The 25035-nt window shown below is 44.1% G+C and overlaps 1 protein-coding gene across 8 annotated transcripts in view; it reads left to right on the plus strand.

The window, feature by feature from the left end:
* DNAH3 (dynein axonemal heavy chain 3) overlaps positions 1–25035 on the plus strand; it is a 191403-nt gene that overhangs the window by 6093 nt on the left and 160275 nt on the right. For all 8 annotated transcript variants that reach the window (XR_011384660.1, XR_011384661.1, XM_051847854.2 and 5 more), the window contains 8 exons: positions 1487–1889; positions 7299–7403; positions 7901–8123; positions 12172–12244; positions 12915–13089; positions 15418–15607; positions 18624–18819; positions 24591–24716. Coding sequence is in view for 6 of the 8 variants with exons in the window: in XM_051847854.2 (XP_051703814.2) it covers positions 1860–1889; positions 7299–7403; positions 7901–8123; positions 12172–12244; positions 12915–13089; positions 15418–15607; positions 18624–18819; positions 24591–24716 (1118 nt within the window). In the remaining 2 variants the exon portion in view is untranslated. The remainder of the gene's footprint in view (positions 1–1486; positions 1890–7298; positions 7404–7900; positions 8124–12171; positions 12245–12914; positions 13090–15417; positions 15608–18623; positions 18820–24590; positions 24717–25035) is intronic.

Genomic DNA, 25035 nt, shown 5'->3' on the forward strand with positions numbered 1-25035 from the left:
ACTAAAAGGGATAAAGTATTAAGTTGTTCATCAACAGTCAGGACAAGGGCTGATCAAGTCACTGTTTCTCATAGTGTCCATTTCACTTCAACAGGTTTCCTTTTTGGTGCTCGGTTAGTTGTCACCCTTCAGGGAGAACATATGAAATTTGTCCCTCTGGGACTGGCTTATTTCACTCAGCATGATGTTTTCCAGATTCCTCCATTTTGTTGTAAATGACCAGATTTCATTGTTTTTTACTGCTGTATAGTACAGCACTCTGGCCTCAGAATCAGCCCTTAAGGCATTCGGATCTGGCTGAAGAGTATATGAGAAAAACACTTAAATGAAAGATCTCTGCGAGTGAGATCTCAGTAGAAAGAACGTGCCATCAAAGAAGGAGGTACCTTTCTCTGAAGGGAGGAGAGAACTTCCACTTTGACTATGACCTTGTCTAAATAAGATCGGAGTCAGCGAACTCAAAAGGCTTCCATAGCCTTGGGAACTCATGACAAGAGCCTAGGGTGATTACTGATGCCATAAACAAGAGTGTCAGTTAGTTAAGTCAACAACAGGAGTCACTGTGCACTTACTCCTCATGTAGAATCTCTGTCCTTAATGTGTTGTTCAATATGAATTAATGCTATAACCAGTACTGAAACAGTATTTTACACTTTGTGTTTCTGTGTGGGTACAAACTGTTGAAATCTTTACTTAATATACACTAAATTGATCTTCTGTATATAAAGAGAATTGAAAATGAATCTTGATGTGAATGAAATGGGAGAGGGAGTGGGAGATGGGAGGGTTGCGGGTGGGAGGGAAGTTAAGGGGGGGGAGCCGTTGTAATCCATAAACTGTACTTTGGAAATTTATGTTTATTAAATAAAAGTTTAAAAAAACCAGAAGGTTCCAGAAAGACTGGGATGAATTGTTAGTCATCCTTCTAGCATGTGCAGATTGCTGTGTAAGTATTGTCTTATTAAATCTTCAGAGACCAGCCCAGTGAGTTAGGTACTCACATTATTACAGATGGACTTGGAGAGATGCAGCAACTTGCCTAAAGGCACACAGCTAATTAATGGGAAGAGCAGGATCTGAAGCCAGAACTCCGAATTCTTGATCCCAAGAACTTCACCATCACACCCTGTGCTTTTAGACCTTTCTGGAGGCTCCATTTCTTGCTGCTATTGCAGAACTCCCTCCCATCTACCTTTCTATTGAAAACACTTCCTGCTGCCCAGCTGGATCTCCAGAAAAGGCAGACACCCAGACATGGAGCTAGGTCAAGCCTGGTCTTGTTCGAAGGCTTAGCAGAAGTCCCTCCTCTCCTTAGCGACAGACGCTGAAGCTTGGTTACTGGCCCTGGGGGTACAACCTCCATCAGTGTCAAAACGGTCCAGGGAGGAGGAAGAAGAATGTAGGTTGCTGGGGGTTTGTTTGGAGTAGTGATTTCTCCCTGGTCTCTATATGGACCTGTAACTCCGCTTCAATTTTTCCTCTGCAGTGAACTCCACCCTGTGTGTTCCTGGAAAAGTTCCAAGCGAGGAGCCACACAAGGGAAAAGAAGAGGGACCATTGCTGGAAGAGTAGAAACCAGGGCAAAAAGCCTTCAAAATCCCAGTGCTGTGCCTTCTTTCTCCAGTTTCCCTTTCTCTCGTCTTCTAACACGGTTACTCCTCAGAGGACTGATGTCTATGACCTCATAGATGCAGCCCTGTGAACAGAACTTTCAGAAAGTTCCGTCATTGGTGTCATTCTCTTTGTGCTATAAGGAAATGTGAATTTCAGAGCAACTGGATAGGAGAGGAGCTCCTGTTCCTGGAGAAGCTGAGAACTCAACATTTATTTTTTTCATAGGCACAATTAGAGTGGACACCATGAGCGACAGGAATTGCTCAATTCAGAAGGTAGGTGTGAGATTTATGGCGGACATGTCTTTTTTTTTTTTTTTTTTTTTTTTTGCCTGTATTTTCAACATGTAGGGAATAAGAGCACATATGGGAAAGGGGATTCTTTGATCACAGAGCAAGTAACATGTTAGATTCCATTGACTGAGCAGGTATGTTAATCACATTTTTATGATGTGTGTTTTGAAATGTGATTTATTTTTTATTGTATTTATTTTTTTTTTTTTTGCTGAAGTAGACTTTTAGGCATCTTCAAGTTTTGCTGTTAAAAATTCAGGAAGAGACACCTATTTGCTCTTTTTCCTTCTCTTCTGAGGCCATTCAGCCAAATATTCCAACCAACAAGTCCCAACTCTGGCTGCACACCAGAATATTCTGGAAATATCTTTAAAACATAGGTTTTTTTTAAAGATTTATTTTATTTATTTGAAAGACAGTTACAGAGAGAGGTAGAGACAGAGAGGTCTTCCACCCACTGGTTCACTCCCCAGATGGCTGCAACAGCCGGAGCTTCACCAACCCGAAGCCAGGAGCCAGGAACTTCTTCCAGGTCTCCCAAGCGGGTGCAGGGGCCCAGGGACTTGGGCCATCTTCCACTGCTATCCCAAGCCATAGCAGAGAGCTGGATGGGAAGAGGAGCAGCCAGGACTAGAACTGGAGCCCTTATGGGATGCTGGCACTTCAGGCCAAGGCTTTAACCTGCTGCGCCACAGTGTCGGCCCCCAAAACATAAGAGTTTTAGCCCCACCACAAAATATTTTTGATCCAAAAGATTTTAAGTGAAGCACTAGAATTTATATTTCAAACTAAGACCCAAGTGATTCTGGTGTAGGAGGGCCTCAGACAAGTATTTGGGATCTGCCTCCATGAATATGCAGACATCGCATGTAATAAAAAGTAAGTAGCCCATTCTACTCAATCTAGTACCATTCTACTCAATCTAGTCATAATAATCCTAATTGTAAAAACCAAAATCCACTAGATTACCATATAGAGAAATGCCCAGATGAGCACTTTATATTGAAATTTTATCAAATTAAAGTGGATTTGTTGATCATAACCAGGCTCATGCCCTAAAGTGAAAACTCCTTGTAATTTACTAAAGAGAAAACTTAAACTTTAGTATTGTTTTTTGACAGGCAGAGTGGACAGTGAGAGAGGAGAGACAGAGAGAAAGGTCTTCCTTTGCTGTCGGTTCACCCTCCAATGGCCGCCGCGGCCGGCGCCGGCACACTGTGCTGATCCGATGGCAGGAGCCAGGTGCTTCTCCTGGTCTCCCATGCGGGTACAGGGCCCAAGGACTTGGGCCATCCTCCACTGTACTCCCTGGCCACAGCAGAGAGCTGGCCTGGAAGAGGGGCAACCGGGACAGAATCCGGCGCCCCGAACTGGGACTAGAACCCGGTGTGTCGGCGCCGCAAGGCGGAGGATTAGCCTAGTGAGCCGCGGCGCCAGCTAAACTTTAGTATTTTTAACAAACCATTTTTCATTGCCAAGTGGTCCTTACAAAAATCTTCATCTCCTCCCCTTGAAGGTGCCTCAGAGAATTCTTTGCCTGGTCAACAGAACTCCCTTTGCTGTGTCCTAGGATTGGTTTATAGATTTGCCGGCCTTATGTATGACTCGGGTGTTCCTGTCCCACGGACTGAGATGTTTTCTGCTTTTAGAATATGACTCTGTAGGCCGACGCCGCGGCTCACTAGGCTAATCTGTCGCCTTGCGGCGCCGGCACACCGGGTTCTAGTCCCGGTTGGGGCGCCGGATTCTGTCCCAGTTGCCCCTCTTCCAGGCCAGCTCTCTGCTGTGGCCAGGGAGTGCAGTGGAGGATGGCCCAAGTCCTTGGGCCCTGCACCCCATGGGAGACCAGGAGAAGCACCTGGCTCCTGCCATCGGATCAGCGCCATGCGCCGGCGCTGGCCGCGGTGGCCATTGGAGGGTGAACCAAGGGCAAAAGGAAGACCTTTCTCTCTGTCTCTCTCTCTCTCACTGTCCACTCTGCCTGTCAAAAAAAAAAAAAATATGACTCTATATTTAATGACTCAGTCTGTACCTCTGAACTACTTCAAAATTTTATTTAGTTCTGCTGATTTTCTGCTTCTCCTCATTGTGAACCACACAATTCTCATGGTTTTCTTTCTTTGTTATCCCAAGAATGATTTATCTGTTTGCATGATGTGGTGTGTCTGTTGTCTAGTCTGAGTGCTGTTACTGACTCAGCTGTCCTGTGTGTATCCCTTCGATAATCTTTTTCACTGTGAGGAGGCACAGTGCAATTCAGTCTGGCTCATATCCCCCCAAAAAATCTAAGAGCTCAAATAATCAGAAAGTCCAAGTTGGAACCAGGGGTCCAGTCGATGTCAGTGAGGGTCTGTCTGTCTCCTTCTTGTGGCTCTGCTTTCATCTATGTTGGCTTTATTATAAGGCAGACTTTCCCCTCCATAAGGCAAAGGTAGATGTTGGGAACACCAGTCATAAACATTCTCACAGTGACTAGTAAAAAAGGGAGTGCCTCTTCCTCACTAGGTCTAGAGAAAATGTTAGGGAACACTGTATCAACCCAGCTGGGGTCATTTACTTATCCCTGAACCAGTCAGTCCTGTGTATATAAGAATGGAGTATTCTTAATTGGTCAGGCCTGTTGCACATGCCTTGCCCTGGAGCCATGAGCTGTGATCCTCCACACATTACAACATAGATCACAATTGAAACAGGGCCAGTTCTGTCCATTGGGGTTAAATTCTCTTTTTTTGTGTGGGAAGAATAACTTCCCAATTGGTATGAGGGCTGAAAATCAGGTTCACCCAACACTAAGCAGAAACATGAATGCCAAGATCCCTCCGAAGTAATGTTAATATTGTCCTTGACTGCTGAAGGTCAGGGTTCCACTCTCATTCTTATTGTAACTCACTCAGGATGTTTGAAGTTTGTGGTATTTGCTTGTTGCTTTTTTAATGAAGATTTTTTATTTGAAACAGATTTAAAAGCTAGGCCAAAGGAAAGATTTTCTATTGACCACATAACATCCTCGCTTCCAAAGATGAAATACTGACAGCCTTCACTTTCAGTTTGTGAGCTCAGGCATTCCTATAGTTAATAAAGTGCCGTGAGTGAATCTGATTGGCCAAAATTTCTGAGAACCACTAACTTAGGCCATGAGATCAGCGAACCATTCTGTGTTTAAAAATCCCAGGCTGAGTACATATCTTTATGTGTTTACCTGTTTATGTTTAATTTTAAGATCCACAACCTTCCTAAAGTGATTTTCCGTGTGACATTTGCTATTTCCAAAGTGTCGGCAGGATGCAGAGTAATATATATTTAGAAGCTACTGACTTAGAAAACAAATTGGCCTATTATGTGACTGGGAGGTTTTCCTACCTTCTCTCAATCTTGATTTCTTAAGCTAGAATGTAGGCATAAGAAAATCTCATAATGTTGTGCCTGGCCCTTGGTAATTTGAAATAATGATAGATATTATTGCTGTTATTGTTATCTGATGAAGTAGATGTTCCAAGGGAGATAAAGGAGGTTAACTTGAGTCAGCAGTGAGGGGTTGGTGGGGCATGGGAGCTGGCACACTGCAAATAGCTGAGTCATGTATCTGTCTTCCACCCCCACACCCACCAATTATTTTGAATGATTTTTTCAAATAAATTGATGCAATAATGTTTCATCTTATAAGAGTTAAGTCCAAAATCATTGCCAAAGGCGAAAGTCACAGAGAACCAAATTGCCCTTGAGAATCCCTCAAACCTTTGAAGTGCCGTACAACACCTCTCAGGCCAGCGGTTGCTCCATCACAGTGCCGAGTAGTTGTCCTACATATAAGGGCTGAATCTTAAGACAAAAACACACATGATACCCTTCAATGCTGCAGTTGCTTTCAGCTCTGTTCAGGAGAAGTGGAAAGGCACTTAGTGACTGAGGCTTGCTGTGGAAGATACAAGTTCACTCCCAAGTATATACTCCTTGAATGGAATAGTGGATTTAAATATCCACACTGTTTAAATGATGATTTTCCTTTTCACATGAAGCACAGAGAGTTGCTTATGTGTATTAAACACACATAAAATACAATCAGTGCTACTACCTGGTCAAATTTCTGTTCTATATGTGAGATGCAAGAGTCCATTATTAAAAGTCAACCTCTTTTAATGACACCTTAAGATAGAGTGCCTCATGGGCAAGTCTAGTATCTGCTGACACCAACCGATAGAACGGATAAAGGGGAGAGTGGTCCAGCATGGGAAGTGAGATGCTCAGCAGACTCATAGAATGGCGGATGTCCTAAATAGCACTCTGGCCTCAGAATCAGCCCTGAAGGCACTCGGATCTGGCTGAAAAGCCCATGAGAGTATTTCAGGCATGGAAAGCCAAGACACTCTGGCAAAAAGATCTCTGTGAGTGAGATCCCAGTGGAAAGAACAGGTCTTCAAAGAGGGAGGTGCCTTTCTCTGAAGGGAGGAGAGAACCTCCACTTTGACTATGACCGTGTCCAAACAAGATAAGAGTCGGAGAACTCAGGGGGCTTCCATAGCCTTGGAAACTCATAACTGGTGCATAGGGAGATTACTGATGCCATAAACAGGAGTGTCAATTTATGAAGTCAACGGCAGGAGTCACTGTGCACTTACTCCTCATGTAGGATCTCTGTCCTTAACGTGCTGTACACTGAGGCTTAATGCTATAACGAGTACTCAAACAGTATATTTCACTTTGTGTTTCTATGTGGGTGCAAACGATTGAAATCTTTACTTAATGTACACTAAACTGATCTTCTGTAAAAAAAAAAAAATTATCAATTCCCAACTTGACTCTCACTGGGATTAAACATGACAATAGGTCTGATCTGATTTCATCATCATTTAAAAAAAATCATCTATTATTTTTCACTTTATGTTTCTGTGTGGGAGCAAACTGTTGAAATACTTACTTAAGGTATGCTAGGCTGATCTTCTGTATATTAAGATAATCGAAAATGAATCTTGACGTGAATGGAGGGGGAGAGGGAGTGGGAAGGGGGGGGTTGTGGGTGGGAGGGACGGTATGGGGGGGGAAGCCATTGTAACACATGAGTCGTACTTTGGAAATTTATATTCATTAAATAAAAGATAAAAAAAAAAAAAGATAGAGTGCCTGAGGATGTCCTCAGAATCTGAACACTTCCCAGTGAGAGGTGAATATCTGAGTTTGTTCATAGATGGGAAGCCAAGCAGAAGATGCTGAAGAAGAGGCAAACTGATGTTTAAAAAATCAACCATATATAATGGATGGGAAGAGAAGGGTGTTTTGTGGGGAACCCTCTGTGCCTAAAACGTTTTGGGGGGAGCTCTTTAATCCTAACCAACTTCAAAGGCTTGAAAATATTTCCTAATTTCTGAGGATTGGCTTTCTTCCCATATCACACAGTTCACCAGAAGTGACTCAATACATCACATGAGCCACTCCCAGATGAGACCAGAGCTGCCCCCTCTGCCTGCTTCTGCTAATGAAGAACCCTCTGAACTCTATCAGGTATGTTTACCTGGCTGTCAGCTCTTCTCTTGAGGGTGACAAGGCAGAGAATGCACCTTGCCTCTCTAGGTATTCAACAGGTACTCGTGGGTAGTGGAGGACTGACGTCAGATTTGATAAAAGAAATTAGTTGCTTTGGTCATTTCTGTTACCAGGAGAGGCTGCAGCAAGTGTGGGAGAAAGATCTATGCTCTCATACAAAAGTGAGTTAGAATCTGGCCTTCCTGCTCACCTGCTGTGTTATCTAAACTCTGTGAACTTCAGCATCTTAATCGTAAAGTGAAGGTAAATATACCTACTTTATAGCCATGCTCATAAGGAATAAAGGCAAGGCTCACAAAGTTATTTTTCATTCCCGCTGTTTCCCCTGACATCAGAAATTATGCTCACAGTAGTCAGAGAAGTGCAATTGATGTCCATTCAGAAGGTATTTCCACCAAGTGTGTAGGAAGTAGAGGTGTCCCTTGTCATGTTTCACTGTGCATTTCCTCCCTTAGACCATCATGTCACACAGCTTTTACCCTCCCTTGATGCAACGTACATCATGGACTCTGGCTGTGCCCTTCAAGGAGCAGCATCACCACCGTGGACCCAGTGACTCCATTGGCAACAACTACTCCTTGATGGCCCAAGACCTAAAGCTGAAAGACCTGCAGAAGATCTACCAGCCAGCTACCATCAGTGTCCCTAGGGTCAACACTGACCACCAGTTACCATCAGGTACTTGTGGCAGTTTACAATACCTGTGCAGAAGTGGGCTTTGGTGTGAAACTTTCTAACTGTGTTCTAGTTGGATCGCAGCTAACTTTGGGATAACTTCATTGAGCTTTATTCTCTTAATCTATGCAATGGCAATGATTGTAATATCTAACATTTATGGACAACTTACATACACCAAGCACAGTTTTGTGTACTTGTGCTATTGATTACTACACGACAAACTGCTCGCATAACTTTGTGGCTTAAAACAACTACTGTCTATCTTACAGTTTCTATGGGGCAGGAATTTGGACATTTGGGTTGTTTGTGCTTAGGTTCTGTCACAAGCCTATAATCAAGGTGTCAACCAAGGCCACAGTCATATAAAGGCAACTAAGGAAACCTCTTCCAGACTTACTGACAACCTCAGGTCCTTGCTGGCTGTTGGCCATAGATACCAGCTGCTTGTCATAAGGGCCTTTCCATAGGGCAGTTCACAGCATAGCTTCTGGCTTCCCTTATGGCAAGTGAGGGAAAGAGCAGGTAAGAGAAAGCCAGCAAGAAAGAAGCCACTATGACTTTTGGAATTTAATATTAGAGGGATTAAGTGTCAAAGGGATCACATAAACAAGACTAGTGTCTGCTAATACTAACTGATAGAATAAAAAAGGGAGAGAATGATCCAACATGGGAAGCAGGATACACAGCAGACTCATAGAATGGCAGATGTCCTAAACAGCACTCTGGCCTCAGAATCAGCCCTTAAGGCATTTGGATCTGGCTAAAAAGCCCATGAGAGTATTTCAGGCATGGAAAGCCAAGACACTCTGGCAAAAAAAAAAAAAAAAAAAAACAAAAACAAAAACAACAACAACAACAAAAACCCCCACCAAACCTAAATGAAAGATCTCTGCGAATGAGATCCCAGTGGAAAGAACAGGTCATCAAGGAAGGAGGTACCTTTCTCTGAAGGGAGGAGAGAACTTCCACTTTGACTATGACCTTGTCTAAATATGATCAGAGTTGGCAAACTCGAAAGGCCTCCATAGCCTTGGAAACTCATGACAAGAGCCTAGGGTGATTACTGATGCCATAAACAAGAGTGTCAATTACTAAGTCAGCAACAGGAGTCACTGTGCACTTACTCCTCATGTAGGATCTCTGTCCTTAATGTGCTGTACATTGTGATTTAATGCTATAACTAGTACTGAAACAGTATTTTACACTTTGTGTTTCTGTGTGGGTGCAAACTCTTGAAAGCTTTACTTACTATATGCTAAATTGATCTTCTGTATATAAAGATAATTGAAAGTGAATCTTGATGTGAATGGAAGAGGAGAGGGAGCGGGAGATGGGAGGGTTGTGGGTGGGAGGGAAGTTATGGGAGGGGTGGAAAGCCATTGTAATCCATAAGCTGTACTTTGGAAATTTATATTCATTAAATAAAAGTTTAAAAAAAACTCAAAAAATATTAGAGGGGACATCCTATCATTTCTGCCATATTCTGTTAGAATCGAATCACTGATCTAGCCAACATTCAAGGGAAGGAGGTTCCACAGAGGCATAATACCAGAAGTACTCTTAGAAACTGCTCTCCACGGTATCTTACATATAATGATGTACTTAATCCCACCAAGTTCATGTATGTATCAGGGCATGCTTTTGTAATTCTTCTTAGACATATTTTGGAAACCCTTAATCTCTCTCAAGCTCATTTTCATGTTTCATTCCTCTCTCTACTATATTTGGGTGAATTCCTCAATTACATCTTCTGGTTCACTAAGTTCTCTTCAGTTTTTTCAGTCTTGAATTTATCATGTCTAGTAAGTCTTATTTTTTTTTTTAGTTTCAGATTTTCTATTGAATTCTACTTGTAGTCTCCTGCTCCCCCGTCCCCCCGACCTATTGCTTAGTATGTTCTATGATCATAGTCCTTTCATCACACTTGGAGGATTTATGTTTCTCGTGGTTCTTGGCAATGCTATTTGTTTATTAAATACACGCACGGTCTCTAATATGTTATCTTTGCATGTTCCAATTTCAAGGATATACATCAAACATTCCCCAAATGCCCAAGATCATGATGTCCAGGAACTTATGTTTGAAAGTCAGAGTTACACAGAGAGAGGTGAGGCAGAGAGAGAGAAAGAAAGAGAGAGATCTTCCATCCGATGGTTCACTCCCCAATTGGCCATAATGGCTAGAGCTGTGCCAATCCGAAGCCAGGAGCCAGGAGCTTCTTCCAGGTCTCCCATGCTGGTGCAGGGGCCCAAGGACTTGGGCCATCTTCTACTGCTTTCCCAGGCCATAGCAGAGAGCTGGATGGGAAGTGGAGCAGCCAGGTCTCCAAACAGCGCCCATAGGCGATGCCAGCGCTTCAGGCCAGGGCTTTAACCTGCTGCTCCACAGTGCCAGCCCCCCTACTTCACTTTGAATACCTGCTAATACTCTTGGGAAGCAGCAAATGATGGCTCAGGTACTTGAGTCCCTAACAACCAGACAGGAGACCTAAATGCAGTTCTTGGTTCATGGCTTTGGCCTGACCCAGCCCCAGCTCCTGACTTCTACCTGCTTCTGCACCTAGGAGCTGAGTTTATGACTTTTATTTCACACTACTTGTTTTTGAATCATATAGAAGGACATTTTGTTGAACAGTGAATACAGTGTCTTTATTTTTTAATGAGTATTTTGTCTGTTATTATTCTGTTTTGAGTATTTTGAGAACATGTAAATATGAACTCAAAATACATCTTAGCTTGGAGTATTCAACTCACTTGATTCTCCCAAAGTATCGATTTTATATTAGTATGTCTTTAACACTTCTCTATTACTTATTAATTCCTCAGACTAGAGACTATAGCAAGGTTAGTAGCTAGTCTAATAACATAGTTTTTATATTTTTATTGAATTTATTTGTAGTTACCTTCTATTTATTGCAAGTGATACTGGTTTTTCCATTTGGACTAGTCATGTGAAATTCCTTCCTTTAACAGCGGCAGCCATTTGGCATAGTGGTTATACCTGTTGGGGTACCTGTGTCCTGTATTGGAGTGTCTGGGATCAATACCTGGCTCCTGACTCTATCTTCCTACTAATGCAGACCCTGGAAGGTAGCAGTGATGACTCAAGTGATTGGGTTCTTGCCACCCAAGTGGGAGACCTGAATTAAGTTCCTGGATCCTGGCTTTGGCACAGGCCCAGCCCTAACTATTGCCAGTATTTGAACAGTGAACCAGTGGGTTCTGTGCATATGTGTGTGTCTGTCTGTCTCTCTCTGTCTCTTTGTCTTTCTGTGTGTCTCTCTGCCTCTCAAATAAATAATTTTTAAAATTTTTATTTTAATAAGAAACACACTAAGTTTAAAAGCCTGAGTCTATTTAATAAGAAATATTAAACAATAATATAACCACTAGTAGTTAGAAAATAGAGTATACAGTGCTGGGAAGTGAATTGACCAGGCAGTTAATACTTGTCCAGTGTATAGATGAAGAGAAGCTAGATTCATCCCCATTTTACAGTTGGGGAAGCCGAGGCCCAGCGTGATGGATTGGGGTCACATAGGTGATTAGTAATAGAAATGGGACTAGAGCCTGCATCTTCTTTTTTTTTTTTTTTTTTTTTTTTTGACAGGCAGAGTGGACAGTGAGAGAGAGACAGAGAGAAAGGTCTTCCTTTTGCCGTTGGTTCACCCTCCAATGGCCGCCGCGGCCGGTGCACCGCGCTGATCCGATGGCAGGAGCCAGGTACTTATCCTGGTCTCCCATGGGGTGCAGGGCCCAAGCACTTGGGCCATCCTCCACTGCACTCCTGGGCCACAGCAGAGAGCTGGCCTGGAAGAGGGGCAACCGGGACAGAATCCAGTGCCCCGACCAGGGCTAGAACCTGGTGTGCCGGTGCCGCAAGACGTAGGATTAGCCTAGTGAGCTACGGCGCCGGCCGAGCCTGCATCTTCTGCCTCATCTCACCACACCATCTTTGGTCCCTGGCTTATTCCAAAAGTCATACGCCTGTGGACAGAATGGCCCAAGGCCTCTGCCAATCACTGATGCCTTCCTTCTCTATTTTCTAGCAAGTAAAAGCCCATCAGAGCCCATCAAGAAGAAAATGAAGTTTTCTTCCAGAGACAAAGAGGATTCCATTGGGTAAGATGTCACTGTGGGGATCAGAGAATCTGGGGACTTAGGATGAACCAACTCATTGAAGCTTGTGCTGCTGCTCGGCACCAAAGCAGTCACATACCCAGTGACTCATGGTTTTTCCACCAGTTGCTTAAACCTCCAAATGTTAGGCTCTAAACATAAATTAACTGGGCATGTGTTTGTCGCCCTGATAAGATAGCACTTGGGATGCCTTGCATCCCATATCAGAATGCCTGGGTTCATGTCTTGGCTCCCTTCCTAATTCCAGCCTCCTGCTCATGCATACCCTGGGAGGCAGTGGTGATGGCTCGAGTGCTTGGGTCCCTGCCACCCAAATGGGAGACCCAGTTGAGTTCAGGTTCCAGGCCCAGCTCTAGCTGCTTATTGCAGGCATTTCGTGGAGTGAACAATGGATGGAGGACTTTTGTCTTTTTGTCTGTGTTTCTCTGCCTTTTAAATTAAAATAAGTAAATAAAAACACTTTTTAAAAATAACCAACTGAGCAAAGCCAGTACTAACACACACATGAATTGTTGAGTATTAAGGGCATCTTTGAAGTATACACTCATACTGATAGATGACACAAGGCTGCTATTACAGAACCGCACTTCCTGGGTTGAAGAAAGTAGGCCTGACACCAAGCACCAATGGCTGAACTGTGTCTGCTTTTCAGGATCAGCTTGGCCTGCAGCACCTCCACCTCACTACCCATGAAGAAGGAAGTGGAACAATCTTTGACCCTCCCAGGAAGCAGACCTATGAGTCCAGAACAACAAATCAATGTGATGTTACAGCAGGAGATGGAAATAGAAAGTAAGGAAAGCAAACCATCTGAACTAGATCTGGAGGTAAGTTCTTGTTGGACCTTTTCTCTCAGTTTTCTAAGTCTTTCTCTTGGCATCTCAGTGAATCTACAACAGGAAAGAATAGCAGAGTCACCTGGGGAATGTTTTTAAAATACCAAAATCTGGACCCCATGACAGACTATGGAATGGAGGGTGTGCATGTTTGTGGGGGGGGGGGGGGTGGACAGCAATGATGCCTAAGGGAGTTGGGTTTCTGCCATCTATGTGGGAGACCTGGATTGAGCTCCTGGCTCCAGCCTGGATCAGTCCTGGCTATTCCAGGCATTTGGGGAGTAAAACAGCCAAAGGGATAACACTCGCCCTGGCTCTGCCTCTGCCTCTGGCTCTGGTTCTTGTGCTTTCTTTCACTCTCTGTCTTCATTCCTCCCTCTCAGTCTTGCAAATAAGTTTTTTAAAAATTCTTTTAAACTCATGGAGACTGAGTATATGCAATTGGCAAAATTCCAGGCTAACCCCTCTTGCTATCAGACCCCATTCAAGAGCAAGGATTATTCCCATTGTCTAAACGTAGAAGTGGGGGTGTAGACTAATAAAGAGATCTTGTGGCTTGTAGCTGTCAGAGGAGGAAAATATCCCCGAAGCCTGAGTGAGACCTGTGTTAGTTCTTCTACTCCAGCCATGGGCTTTTGAGTTCAGAAAACAACACAAACACACCAGCTCAACAAAAATGGCCAGTTTGATCCAGTGACCTCAGCAAGCTTATTTATTTAGGGTTTTGCCTTGAAGCTGATGAATGGCTCAGTGGCTTTGAGAACAAATCACTACAGCTGGGTGAGAAGCACAACATGTGGGAAATGGGTTTCAAATCAGCTTTGACTTTCATTGCCAATGACCAGTGTGCAGATGAGACTGCTGCCAGTACTTGCAGCTCACCTCTTTCCAAGTTAATGGAAGCAGCTTATTATAGGTACTCCTTATGACGATGGCATTGCATTCCCACAAACCGATTGTACACTGAAAATAGCCCAAGTAAAACATATGCATTGAATACACTTAACTGACAGAACATCCTAGCTTCGCCACACAGCCCACTGTAGAGGGGTGACTGGGAGCTGTGGCTGCTGTCCTGGCCAGCGCTGTGAGAAAGCAATGTACTGCACAATGCTAGCTGGGCAAAAGACAAAAATTCAAAACTCAAAGTTTCTACTGAATGTGTACTGCTTTTGCACCATTATAAAGTAAAAAAAAAATCATAAATGGAACCATCTTAAGTCGGAGACTGTCTTTTTAGGATAGAATTGCCAAAGTTCTCTGATTTTAAGAACTGTTTGGGTGTCATGTAGGGAGTAAAATTCTTGTTAAAATATAGATTCCCATGGGGCGCCCCCTGGCTGCAGCTCCTGTAAATAATCTGCGCCTTGCTGTTTTTATCTCTCATAATAATAAAAGATTTGTTAATGGAAAAAAAAAATATGTAGATTCCCAGCCTGTTCCTCATGCAGATAGGTTTTATCACACATCTCCTCCAGGTGGTTCTTATCTTCATGCAAATTTGAAAATTTCTGTGTAGCTGTTTAGAGCAGAGATATTTTGTTATCAGCCAGACCTGGCCGAAGCCCTAGTTTCATCTCAATGCTGGTGGCTTTTCCCAGGCCATTAGCAGGGAGCTGGGTTGGAAATGAAAAACCTAGGACTTGAACAGGCATTCATATGGGATACTGGTGTTGTAGGAGGCAGCTTTACCTGCTACACCACAATGCCAGCCCCAGGGGCATGGATTATTTTTAATATTTATTCATTTTCATTTATTTGAGAGAGCGAGAGAGAAATAGAAATCTTTCATCTTCTGGTTCACTCCCCAAAGGCCTAGAAGAGCTGGGGCTGAGCTAGGAACCCAGAATGTGGTCTGTGACTCCCTTGTGGGTGGCAAGGACCTAAGTACTTGAGCCATCACCTGCTGCCTCTCAGGATGCCCACTAGCAGATGGCTGGATTATTTGAGTCCACTTCAGAAGCTTGTCATTTCCCTTAATAAAAGTCATCAGACACACTGCCTTCATCCTTGGCTTCCATACTCATCCCACTGTTCCTAGCTGCAAATCCTTTGACAAATCCTTCCTAATATGTCTCTGTCTTCTGTTGAATCCTGTGGAGTCATGGGCAAAACTTGCCAGTGATGTCATTGCAGCGAAATCTGTAAGTGTGAAAAGCAACGGGCCCAGAAAGTGTGATTGTAGCAAGTGAAGGGTGAGGATGGGTGCTGTATGAACAGGCTCTCTTGGCACCTAATGGGTGGGACTGGTGGCCACAGTTGCCCAATCACAATTTTTTTTTCTTTTTCTTTTTCTTCCTGGTGGTTTGTTAATGGAAGAGATACTATTACTACTTGAACAATGGAATACGAAAAGACATGATTGCCCCTGAGGAGGACAAAGTGATGGTTCGGATTTCAAAGCTGATTTCTAACTCACTGCTAACAAGTCCCTTCCTAGAACCCTTGCTTGTTGCCCTCGTGGATGAGAAGGAAAATGACTATTATGGTAGCCTCATGAAAAGCATTGGTAAGGTTGAGCATAAATGGGGTTGGAGATTTCTATGGGAAGGATGTCTTCTTTCTTTCCATTGTATCAGTTGCCACGTTGGTTCCACTAAATATGCCAAAACTCATCTAACATTTAATTCAAATGCCCCCACCGTTAATGTCTACAACAGCACTTTCCTCACTTTAACGTGCACCCACATCATCTGGGGAACTTGTTAAATGCAGGTTCTGATTCAATAGATCTGAATGTAAGGCAGGGCCAAGAGTCTATGTTTCTTTTTTTTTTTTTTAAGATTTTGGCTAAGATCAAGTATAGTATTTATTTATTTGAAAGAGTTGCACAGAAAGAGGAGAAGCAGAGAGAGATAGAGAGGTCTTCCATCTGATGGTTCACTCCCCAATTGGCCACAACAGCTGGCATTGTGCCGATCCAAAGCCAGGATCCAGGAGCTTTTTCCAGGTCTCCCCATGCGGGTGCAGGGGCCCAAGGACTTGGGCCATCTTCTACCACTTTCCCAGGCCATAGCAGAGAGCTGGATGGGAAGAGGAGCAGCGGGGACTAGAACCAGCACCCATATGGGATGCTGGTGCTTCAGGCCAGGGCGTTAACCCACTGTGCCACAGCACCGGCCCTGATTCTATGTTTCTTACAAGTTCTCAGGAGTTGCAGATGTGACTGATCTTGGAGCAATGCTGTGTGTTAGCAATAGCTTACTCAAGCTTCATAAACTAACTCAAGGAGCAGGCACATGGCCTAGTGCATCCCATATCGGAGTACTTGGGTTCAACTCCCAGCTCTGGCTCCTGATTCCCGCTTCCTGCTAATGCAGATCTTGGGAAGCAGTGGTGATGGCTCAAGTGGTTGGCTTTCTGCCACCCACCAGTGAGACCTGGACTGAGTTCACAGCTCTCTTGTTTAGCCCTAGCCCACCCCAGCCGTTGCAGACATTTAGGGAATAAACCAGTGAATGGGAGTTCTCTCTCTCTCTCTCTCTCTCTCTCTCTCTCTCTGCTTCTCAAATAAGTGAATAAAAATTATAAATAAAATCTAGCTCAAACCAAATATTTTTGCCTGTCACTACATTCCACAGTGGTCACTCCATCCTCTGCATTCATTGCACTTGCTTGTCTCTACTTTCAATTCATCCTGCTTTAAAACTTTGCCCTTGCCTTTCTTTCTTTTTTTTAAGATTTATTTTATTTATTTGAAAGACAGAGTTTCAGAGAGAGGTAGACAGAGAGAGAGAGGTCTTCCATCCGCTGATTCAGTCCCCAGATGGCTGCAACAGCCAGAGCTGTGCCAATCTGAAGCCAGGAGCCAGGAGCTTCTTCCGGGTCTCCCACGCGAGTGCAGGGGCCTAAGGACTTGGGCCATCTTCTACTGCTTTCCCAGGCCATAGCAGAGAGCTGGATGGGAAGAGGAGCAGCCAGGACTAGAACCAGCGCCCATATGGGATGGTGGTGCTTCAGGCCAGGGTGTTAACCTGCTGCGCCACAGTGCCGGCCCCATCTTCCTTTCATCTTTAGCCTAGTGTCTTGTGCACACAGTAGGTCATTGGAAAATATTTGATGACTGGTCAGTAATATGAGAAACACATCAAAGAGCAGGGGTAATCCTACTAGTTACTCATGTTGCTATTCTGTGTGGACAACAGATAGCTCTAGTACACTGTCTAATTATCTTTATTTTTCTAACTAGCTTCTAATGGTGTCAGTGTATTGGCTTCTTGTATACCAAGGCTCCTAAAAATAAACATCTAAGATCCTTTCAATTCCAGTTCCAATTTATTTTTCCAATATTTTCACCTTTAACTTCACTACTGTACCTGAGCTTTCTGCTGGTACACAGCTCACAGCTCTCCATAAGCATGTCATACAAAGTGATGGCACTGCACCTCCTTACATGCTTTCCCTCTGCCACTGATGCTCTTCCCTTCTTTTTCTAACAAACTCCTACTCATTCTTTATGACCCAAAACAAATGTTACTTCCTCCATGAAGCGTTTACTACTCTTTCTCTCCTTAGCATGTAGAATATTTGGCCTCTAAATTTTCTTCCATAAGTATCTGGTGAAGTCTGTTGTGTTAATTTTTTTAAGATAGATTGATTTATTATTTATTTGACAGGCTGAGTTACAGAGGGGGGTATGGGAAAGAGAGAGAGACCTCCATCTACTGAGTCGCTCCCCAAATGGACAAAATGGCCAGAACTGGGCCAGGCTGAAACCAGGAGCCAAGAGCCTCATCTGGTGCAGGGGCCCATGTACTTGGGCCATCTTCCAGCAGGGAGCTGGATCAAAGTGGAACAGCCAGGACATGAACTGGTGGTTGCCGGCATCAAAGGCAGCAGTTTAAACTGCTATGCCACAACACTGGCCTCTGTTGTATTGATTTTTTTATGTAACTATTTTGGTGTGAGAAATTAATGACTTATTAAGGTATCAGAAAATACCAGTTCACTGTCAAGCATGGTGCTAGCTATCCTAACATGACTCAACTCCAGGTCCTAAGTGCCTAGAATATCTTCAAAAGAAAACACATACAACAATTGGGTTACACCCAGGATTGGCCATAATTGAAGGGGCATTTTTCAGTGCAAATGGACAGAGGATGATTTACATTTTAAATGTTTTATTTTGGGTGGGTATTTTTTTTTTCAGATTGTTGTGAAATTTTATTTTAGTCAGAGAGAAAGGGAAACAAACAAGATCTCCCATCCACTCTTTCACTTCTTAAATGTCCACAATATCCAGGGCTTGGCCAGTCCAAAGCCAGGGGCCAAGAACTCAATCCAGTTTGAGGCAGAGACTCAATTACTTAAGCCATCATCTGCTGACTCCCAGGGTGCACACTAGCAGGAAGCTGGAATGGTAGTGGAGCTGGGAGTTGAACCAAGGTACTCAGATACGGGATGTGGACACCCCAAGCAGTGTCTTAACTGCTGTGCCAGATACCAGTCCCATGTTTTAGGTGTTGAAGCTAAGAGCACCTTGAGATCCATGCTTAATAACAGGGTATTTTCCCTCTTGGTTCTAGTTGATTACATCCTCATGGACCCAATGGAGAGAAAAAGGCTCTTCATCAACAGTGTCCCCCGCATGTTTCCTCAAAGAGTTATCCGGGCCCCTGTGCCCTGGCACAGTGCCTACAGGAATGCCAAAAAGTGGAATGAGGAGCACCTGCACACAGTGAACCCCATGATGCTGAGCCTGAAAGACCTGTGGTTTACAGAGTAAGTGCCTCCCCTCCCCTTTCTTTGTTTGCATGTAAGACAGCCTGTCATACTGGGCACAGTGGGAACAGCCTTGACTTTGCAGTGAAATCAGAACAAAAATTCTAGATTGTGGAGGTTTTTATTGTTGTTGTTTTTGTTTGTTTGTTTTTTAATGGGCCCCTCAAGAAAGAGTGTAGATCCTGGTGGGAAAATGAAGACATCAGACTTCACAGAAACACCAAGTTAATGAAATGATGAGCTGTTGCCATCTGGGTTGTTCTTTGGAAAATTAGAGGCAGATATGTTTACTTAATTTTGATTGGCTGAACTTATCAGTAGCTCGTATATTTTGTTTGAGGAGGACATCTAGCTTTGAACGTGTTTAGTCTTAAGGAAGCCTTGTTGCTTGGAGAGCAATCTTGTTTTTCTTATAATTTTCTCATTGTTTTGCTTTTATTTTAAAAAGGAGTTGAAGATTAAGTCAACCTAGGGCAAAGCTCACTGATAAGAAATAGGTGCATTTCCTTCCTTGAACTGAATTCAGTTTTTGAAAGCATCAGAGGTGCCAGTCAGGATACTGAAAAACTAAAAAAGTCATTTTCCAACTGGGCAGAAATGTATAGAGTGATATAGAATGAGCCCTGAAACTAGACTTCTTGGATTCTGGTTCTTGCTGTTACTAATTATGTTAGGTGGGATAAGTTAATCCCTCTGTGATCTTGTTTCTTTATATTCAAATGTGAATATTACAAGGGTATTTCAGAACAATCATAGGATTGTAGCTTAAAAATACATTTTTTAAAGATGTATTTATTTATGTGGGAGACAGGGTTACAGACAGAGAGGTGGGGAGACAGAGAGGTCTTCCATCTGCCGGTTCATTCCCCAAATGACCACAATGGCCAGAGCTGAGCCAATCCGAAGCCAAGAGCCAGGAACTTCTTCTGGGTCTCCCATTCTAGTGCAGGTGCTCAAGCATTTGGGCCATCTTCCTCTGCTTTCCCAGGCCATTCGCAGGGAGCTGGATTCCTGCCCATATGGGATGCCAGCACTGCAGGCAGAGGTTTAACATACTCTGCCACAGTGCCATTCTCTAAAAATACATTTATTATGCTGAAAAAAAATTTTTAAGATTTAATTTTTTTTGAAAAGCAGAATTACAGTGAAAGAAGGGGAGGCAAAGAAAGGGGGAGAGAGAGATATCTTTCATCTGCTGGTTCACTCCCCCAGATGGCTGTAACAGCTAGGACTGGGCCAGTCCAAGTCCAGTGGGTGCAGGGCCCCAGGCACTTGGGCCATCCTTGGCTGCTTTCCCAGGTGCATTAGCAGGAAGCTGGATTGGAAGTAGAACAACCAGGATTAGAACTGGTGTCCATATGGGATGCTGGCACTGCAGGCAGTGGTTCAACCTGCTGTGCCATATCGCCAGCCCCTGAAAAACAAATTTTGAAATCCATACATAGTTTTTACATAGTATACATTGTCCATGAACTCTTTGGAGACTCCTTATAACAATGCCTACCTCATGGAATTGTTTGGGTAAAGTGTTTAGAACCGTGTCTCGAATACAGTACTTGTTCAATAAAGGAAGGTATTACTTTAAATATAACCATGTTGGGACTGGCGCTGTGGCTCAGCAGGTTAAGCTGCTGCCTGGAGTGCAACCATCCCATATGGGATGGTTTGAGTCCTGGCTACTCCACCTTATCCAGCTCCCTGCTAATGCACCTGGGAAAGCAACAGAAGATGGCCCAAGTACTTGATTCCCTGCCACCCATGTGGGAGACCTGGAAGAAGTTCCTGGCTCCTGGCTTCAGCTGGCCCATTCCTGGTCTTTGCAGCAGATGAAAAATCTCTGCCTCTCTTTCCCTCTCTCAGTGTAACTCTGACTTTCAAATAAATAAATAAATCTTTAAAAATAAATAAATAAATACAACCATGTTTATGGACTTGAAAAAAAATTAACATGGAAATCAATGAGGGAATCTGTCTTAGAGTTAGTAAAATTGCCAGAAGCTCAGTGCTGAGCAGATAACAGATAAGCATGTGCTCTTGAGTTTAATTTGATCATGCAGCAGTGCAAATTAATGAATGGATAGCTTCTACTGAGAAGATTCATACCATTTGCTGTTCACGCTTTCCTGAGAAGGTTATTCAGGCAAGAGAGGCATGAGGGTGAACCAAAATCATTTAGAAGGTTTTTATCAGCTGAACACAAAAATACAAATGAGAAAGATTCATTAAGGAAAAACATGCATATCAAGAAATATTATGTGAATTGCATATCAAGAAATTCTTAGATCTGAAGAAATTCTTAGATCTTAGTGGTCAGTTAAGGGTAGTTGATTCAGAAGCTAGAATGAGGGTTGTGGTCTGAGGAAAGAGGAGAAACCTAGTCTGGCAAGTGTAGGAATTTTGTTAGGATTTGACTGAAGATGAGTAAGAATTATCAGGCGATGATAAGGGTTAGCTTCTAAGATTGCCTGCGAAACATGGACCGCAAGTGAGGTCCTCAGGGTTCTGTCCTTTCCTAGCAATGCTTTGTTCCTGGCCACATAACATAGAGGCTTAGTTCACCACCTCCACCAAAAAGAACTGGAAATTTAGGCTGCGGGAATTTTGGAAGATGAGAAAAATGTCTTGCAAGGTCATTAAAGTAGATGATGAAAATGAGACAAGAACTTAGACAACCTAAGAAATTGGGCCAAAATCTAGTTTGGGAAGTGATTAGTCAGTGAGTGTTGATTTAAAAGAGGACTTTATAAATAAATGAAATAAACTTCAGGAAGAACATTGGTGGACCTGTGTGCTAAAAGAGGCCTTGGGTAGTGTGGCAAAGAGGACAACATCCATTGATTTGGGAAGAACAGGCGAAGGTGAGAGCATCATAGGAAAGCAGAAGGAGTTTCATCCATTCATTCAACAAATATATATATATATATAAATATTTAAAGATTTATTTATTTGAAAGTCAGAGTTACACAGAGAAGGAGAGGCAGAGAGAGAGAGAGAGAGAGAGAGACAGAGAGAGGTCTTCCATCTGCTGGTTCACTCCCCAATTGGCTGCAACTGCAGGAACTGTGCTGATCCAAAGCCAGGAGCTTCTTCTGGGTCTTCCTATGTGGGTAAAAGGGCATAAAGACTTGGGCCATCTTCTACTGCTTTCCCAGGCCATAGCAGAGAGCTGGATTGGAAGAGGAGCAGCCGGGACTCGAACTTGTGCCCACATGGGGTGCCAGCACTGCAGGCTGGGGCTTTAACCCACTGTGCCACAGTGCCGGCCCCAGAGCTGCTTTCATAAAGACCTTGGGCTGAGCTGCCCCATGGGCCCCTAAAGACAGGCATCAGCATGAGTTGGAGAAGTGTTGCATGAACAAGATGCAGGCAGCCCTTTTCTAGCTCTGTTTCCTTTTGCAGGATTGCCAAGTTGCCCAACTCCTCAGGGCACTCACTATTCATGTAGAATACAATAGGGATAGTACCCTTCATAATTGACCAGTACAACAACACTGCAAAGCCACATCCTTGGTTGATCAACATTTAGCTGCTAAACCCAAAGGGTAAATAGGAGGGGGAAAGAAGTGGAGTGGCCTTGAAGGGAGCTACTTGTTATTTCCTGCTCTTTGCTGTCCATCCCTACTATCCTACCCAGACACCCTGGAATTTTCAACCTCAGTAATAATTGGTGATGTTACTCATGTGAAAGAGGTAGAAATGAATGTATGTAAAGTCCAAATGTTCTTCTCTTTCTTGGCTTCCAAATGTTTCATTAAGATACTTACTTTTTCATTCATTCATTTAAAAAAAATAGATGTCTCCTGGTATGTGCTAAGCATTTAGTGCAGCGGATTCAGCAGTGAGTTCATTTTTGAGGGGGAAAACAGACAAAATTAACCCAATAGATAAGTAAGTTATATGTATGTTAGGAGGTGACAGGTGCTATGGAAAGAAAAATTAACCAGAGTCATGGGGATAGGGGGTGTGGCTTGTATGGGGGTAGAGTGGGCATGCCACCCCATAAAGTACTTTCATCTGAATCCCACCCTCTGCCTCTCCTGAGATGGACGCAGACTAACACTAGAATTCATTGCCTGGCAAGCAGCACACTCACTCATTCTGGCACCTTGGGCAGGGCACTGCCTGCACAACCATACGACAGTCATGGGTAACTTTCACTGTGAAGTTCCTATTTTATCAAAGTCTTGAAAGTGAGGAAGTTAGCCCTACGGACACAGGTTGGGGGTAGGGGTAGGGGGTGAATACTGTAGGCAGCAGGAACAGCCTGGGCAAAGGATCCAGACAGCAGCATACTGTTCTCGGAGCAGTAATGAGGTATATCTGGAGCAGAGAGAGCTGGGTAGTGGGAGAAGACGTCAGAGAGGAGATGGGGAGGAAGAAGAACAAGAGTTAAGGCACAGGCTGCAGAGGGCCTTGTAGGCTCCAGATAGGACTCTGGCTTTTACTCTGCAATGGGAAGTCATTGGAAGGTGTCCAACTCAATGGTATGATCTGACATTTTTTTTTTTTTTTGACAGGCAGAGTGGACAGTGAGAGAGAGAGACAGAGAGAAAGGTCTTCCTTTGCCGTTGGTTCACCCTCCAATGGCCGCCGCGGCCGGCGCGCTGCGGCCAGCGCACCGCGCTGATCCGATGGCAGGAGCCAGGAGCCAGGTGCTTTTCCTGGTCTCCCATGGGGTGCAGGGCCCAAGCACCTGGGCCATCCTCCACTGCACTCCCGGGCCATAGCAGAGAGCTGGCCTGGAAGAGGGGCAACCGGGACAGAATCCGGCGCCCCGACCGGGACTAGAACCCGGTGTGCCGGCGCGGCTAGGCAGAGGATTAGCCTAGTGAACCGCGGCGCCGGCCCAATCTGACATATTTTTAAAAGATCCCCCTGATCATGAGGAGGACTCTCATTGCTTCTCACTGGCTAAACCTCCTTCACCTTCATGGTGATTTGAGGACCGAAAGAAGCAGGTGCATTTTGGTTCAGACCAAAGCAGTCTTCCACATTGTCTTGTGAGGCTCACCCAGAGGCCACACTGAGGTCTGGGTGAAACCTACTTGACAGTGAAAGATGGTGTTTTGCATGGCCCTTTCCTCTGTATCTTTAATGTTGTGAAGTACTTTGATTTGTCCATTTAATACCCAGAATTCTCAGCTAGCCAAATACCAGTCATTGCCAAAGTCTTGCTCCCCAAAGGGATTATCCAAATTGAGGTGTGCAGGAAGGGTCAGTAAACACCTACTGAGTTGATTGATTTATCTCCTCTTTGCAAGAGTTCTTTTGTCATGACACAGTAGGTTAAGCCAGAGCCTGCAACACCAATATTCCATATCAGAGCTCTACTTCAAAACCTGGCTGCTCTGCTTCCCATCAGCTCCCTGCAAATATACCTGGGAAAGTAGCAAAGATGGCCCAAGTACTTAGGCCTCTGCCACCAATGTGGGAGACCCAGATGGAGATTCAGGTTCCTGGTTTCAGCCTGGCCCAGATACGGCCATTGCGCCCATTTGGGGAATGAACCTGCAGATGAAGGATCCTTCCCTCTCTCTGTCCCTCCCTCTCACTCTGTAATTCTGCCTTTCAAATAAATAAAATACATATATTTTTTAAAAAGTTATTTTGGACTAAGCCATTCCTTCCTCAGACTTGTAGCTTTGTCAGATATAATAGTTTTACTCAACTTTCTTCTCACTGAAAAAGGAAAACATATGCCCTCTGAAACTGCCCTACAAAATTCATTAGTGGTTATTTCACATATTAGGATTTTCCCTCTCTTTTGGCAGATTTCAAGATCTCAGGTTTGTTCGAACAGCAGAATTACTGGCAGGAAAATTACCTCTGCAGCCTGATGAGTATTGGATCGCAATCCAGAACCACTGCCAGGAGGCACGCCAAATTCTTCTCAACAAGTCAGTATCTGACCTCAGAAATGAGGCTGTGTCACAGTGTCATAAACACTGAGAACTGGCCGGCGCCGCGGCTCACTAGGCTAATGGCGCCGGCACACCGGGTTCTAGTCCCAGTCGGGGCGCCGGATTCTGTCCCGGTTGCCCCTCTTCCAGTCCAGCTCTCTGCTATGGCCCGGGAGTGCAGCGGAGGATGGCCCAAGTCCTTGGGCCCTGCACCTGCATGGGAGACCAGGAAAAGCACCTGGCTCCTAGCTTCGGATCAGCGCAATGTGCCGGCCGCAGCACGCCGGCCGCGGCGGCCATTGGAGGGTGAACCAAC

The sequence above is a fragment of the Oryctolagus cuniculus genome, chromosome 19 (genome assembly GCF_964237555.1).
Source record: "Oryctolagus cuniculus chromosome 19, mOryCun1.1, whole genome shotgun sequence".
Taxonomy (NCBI): domain Eukaryota; kingdom Metazoa; phylum Chordata; class Mammalia; order Lagomorpha; family Leporidae; genus Oryctolagus; species Oryctolagus cuniculus.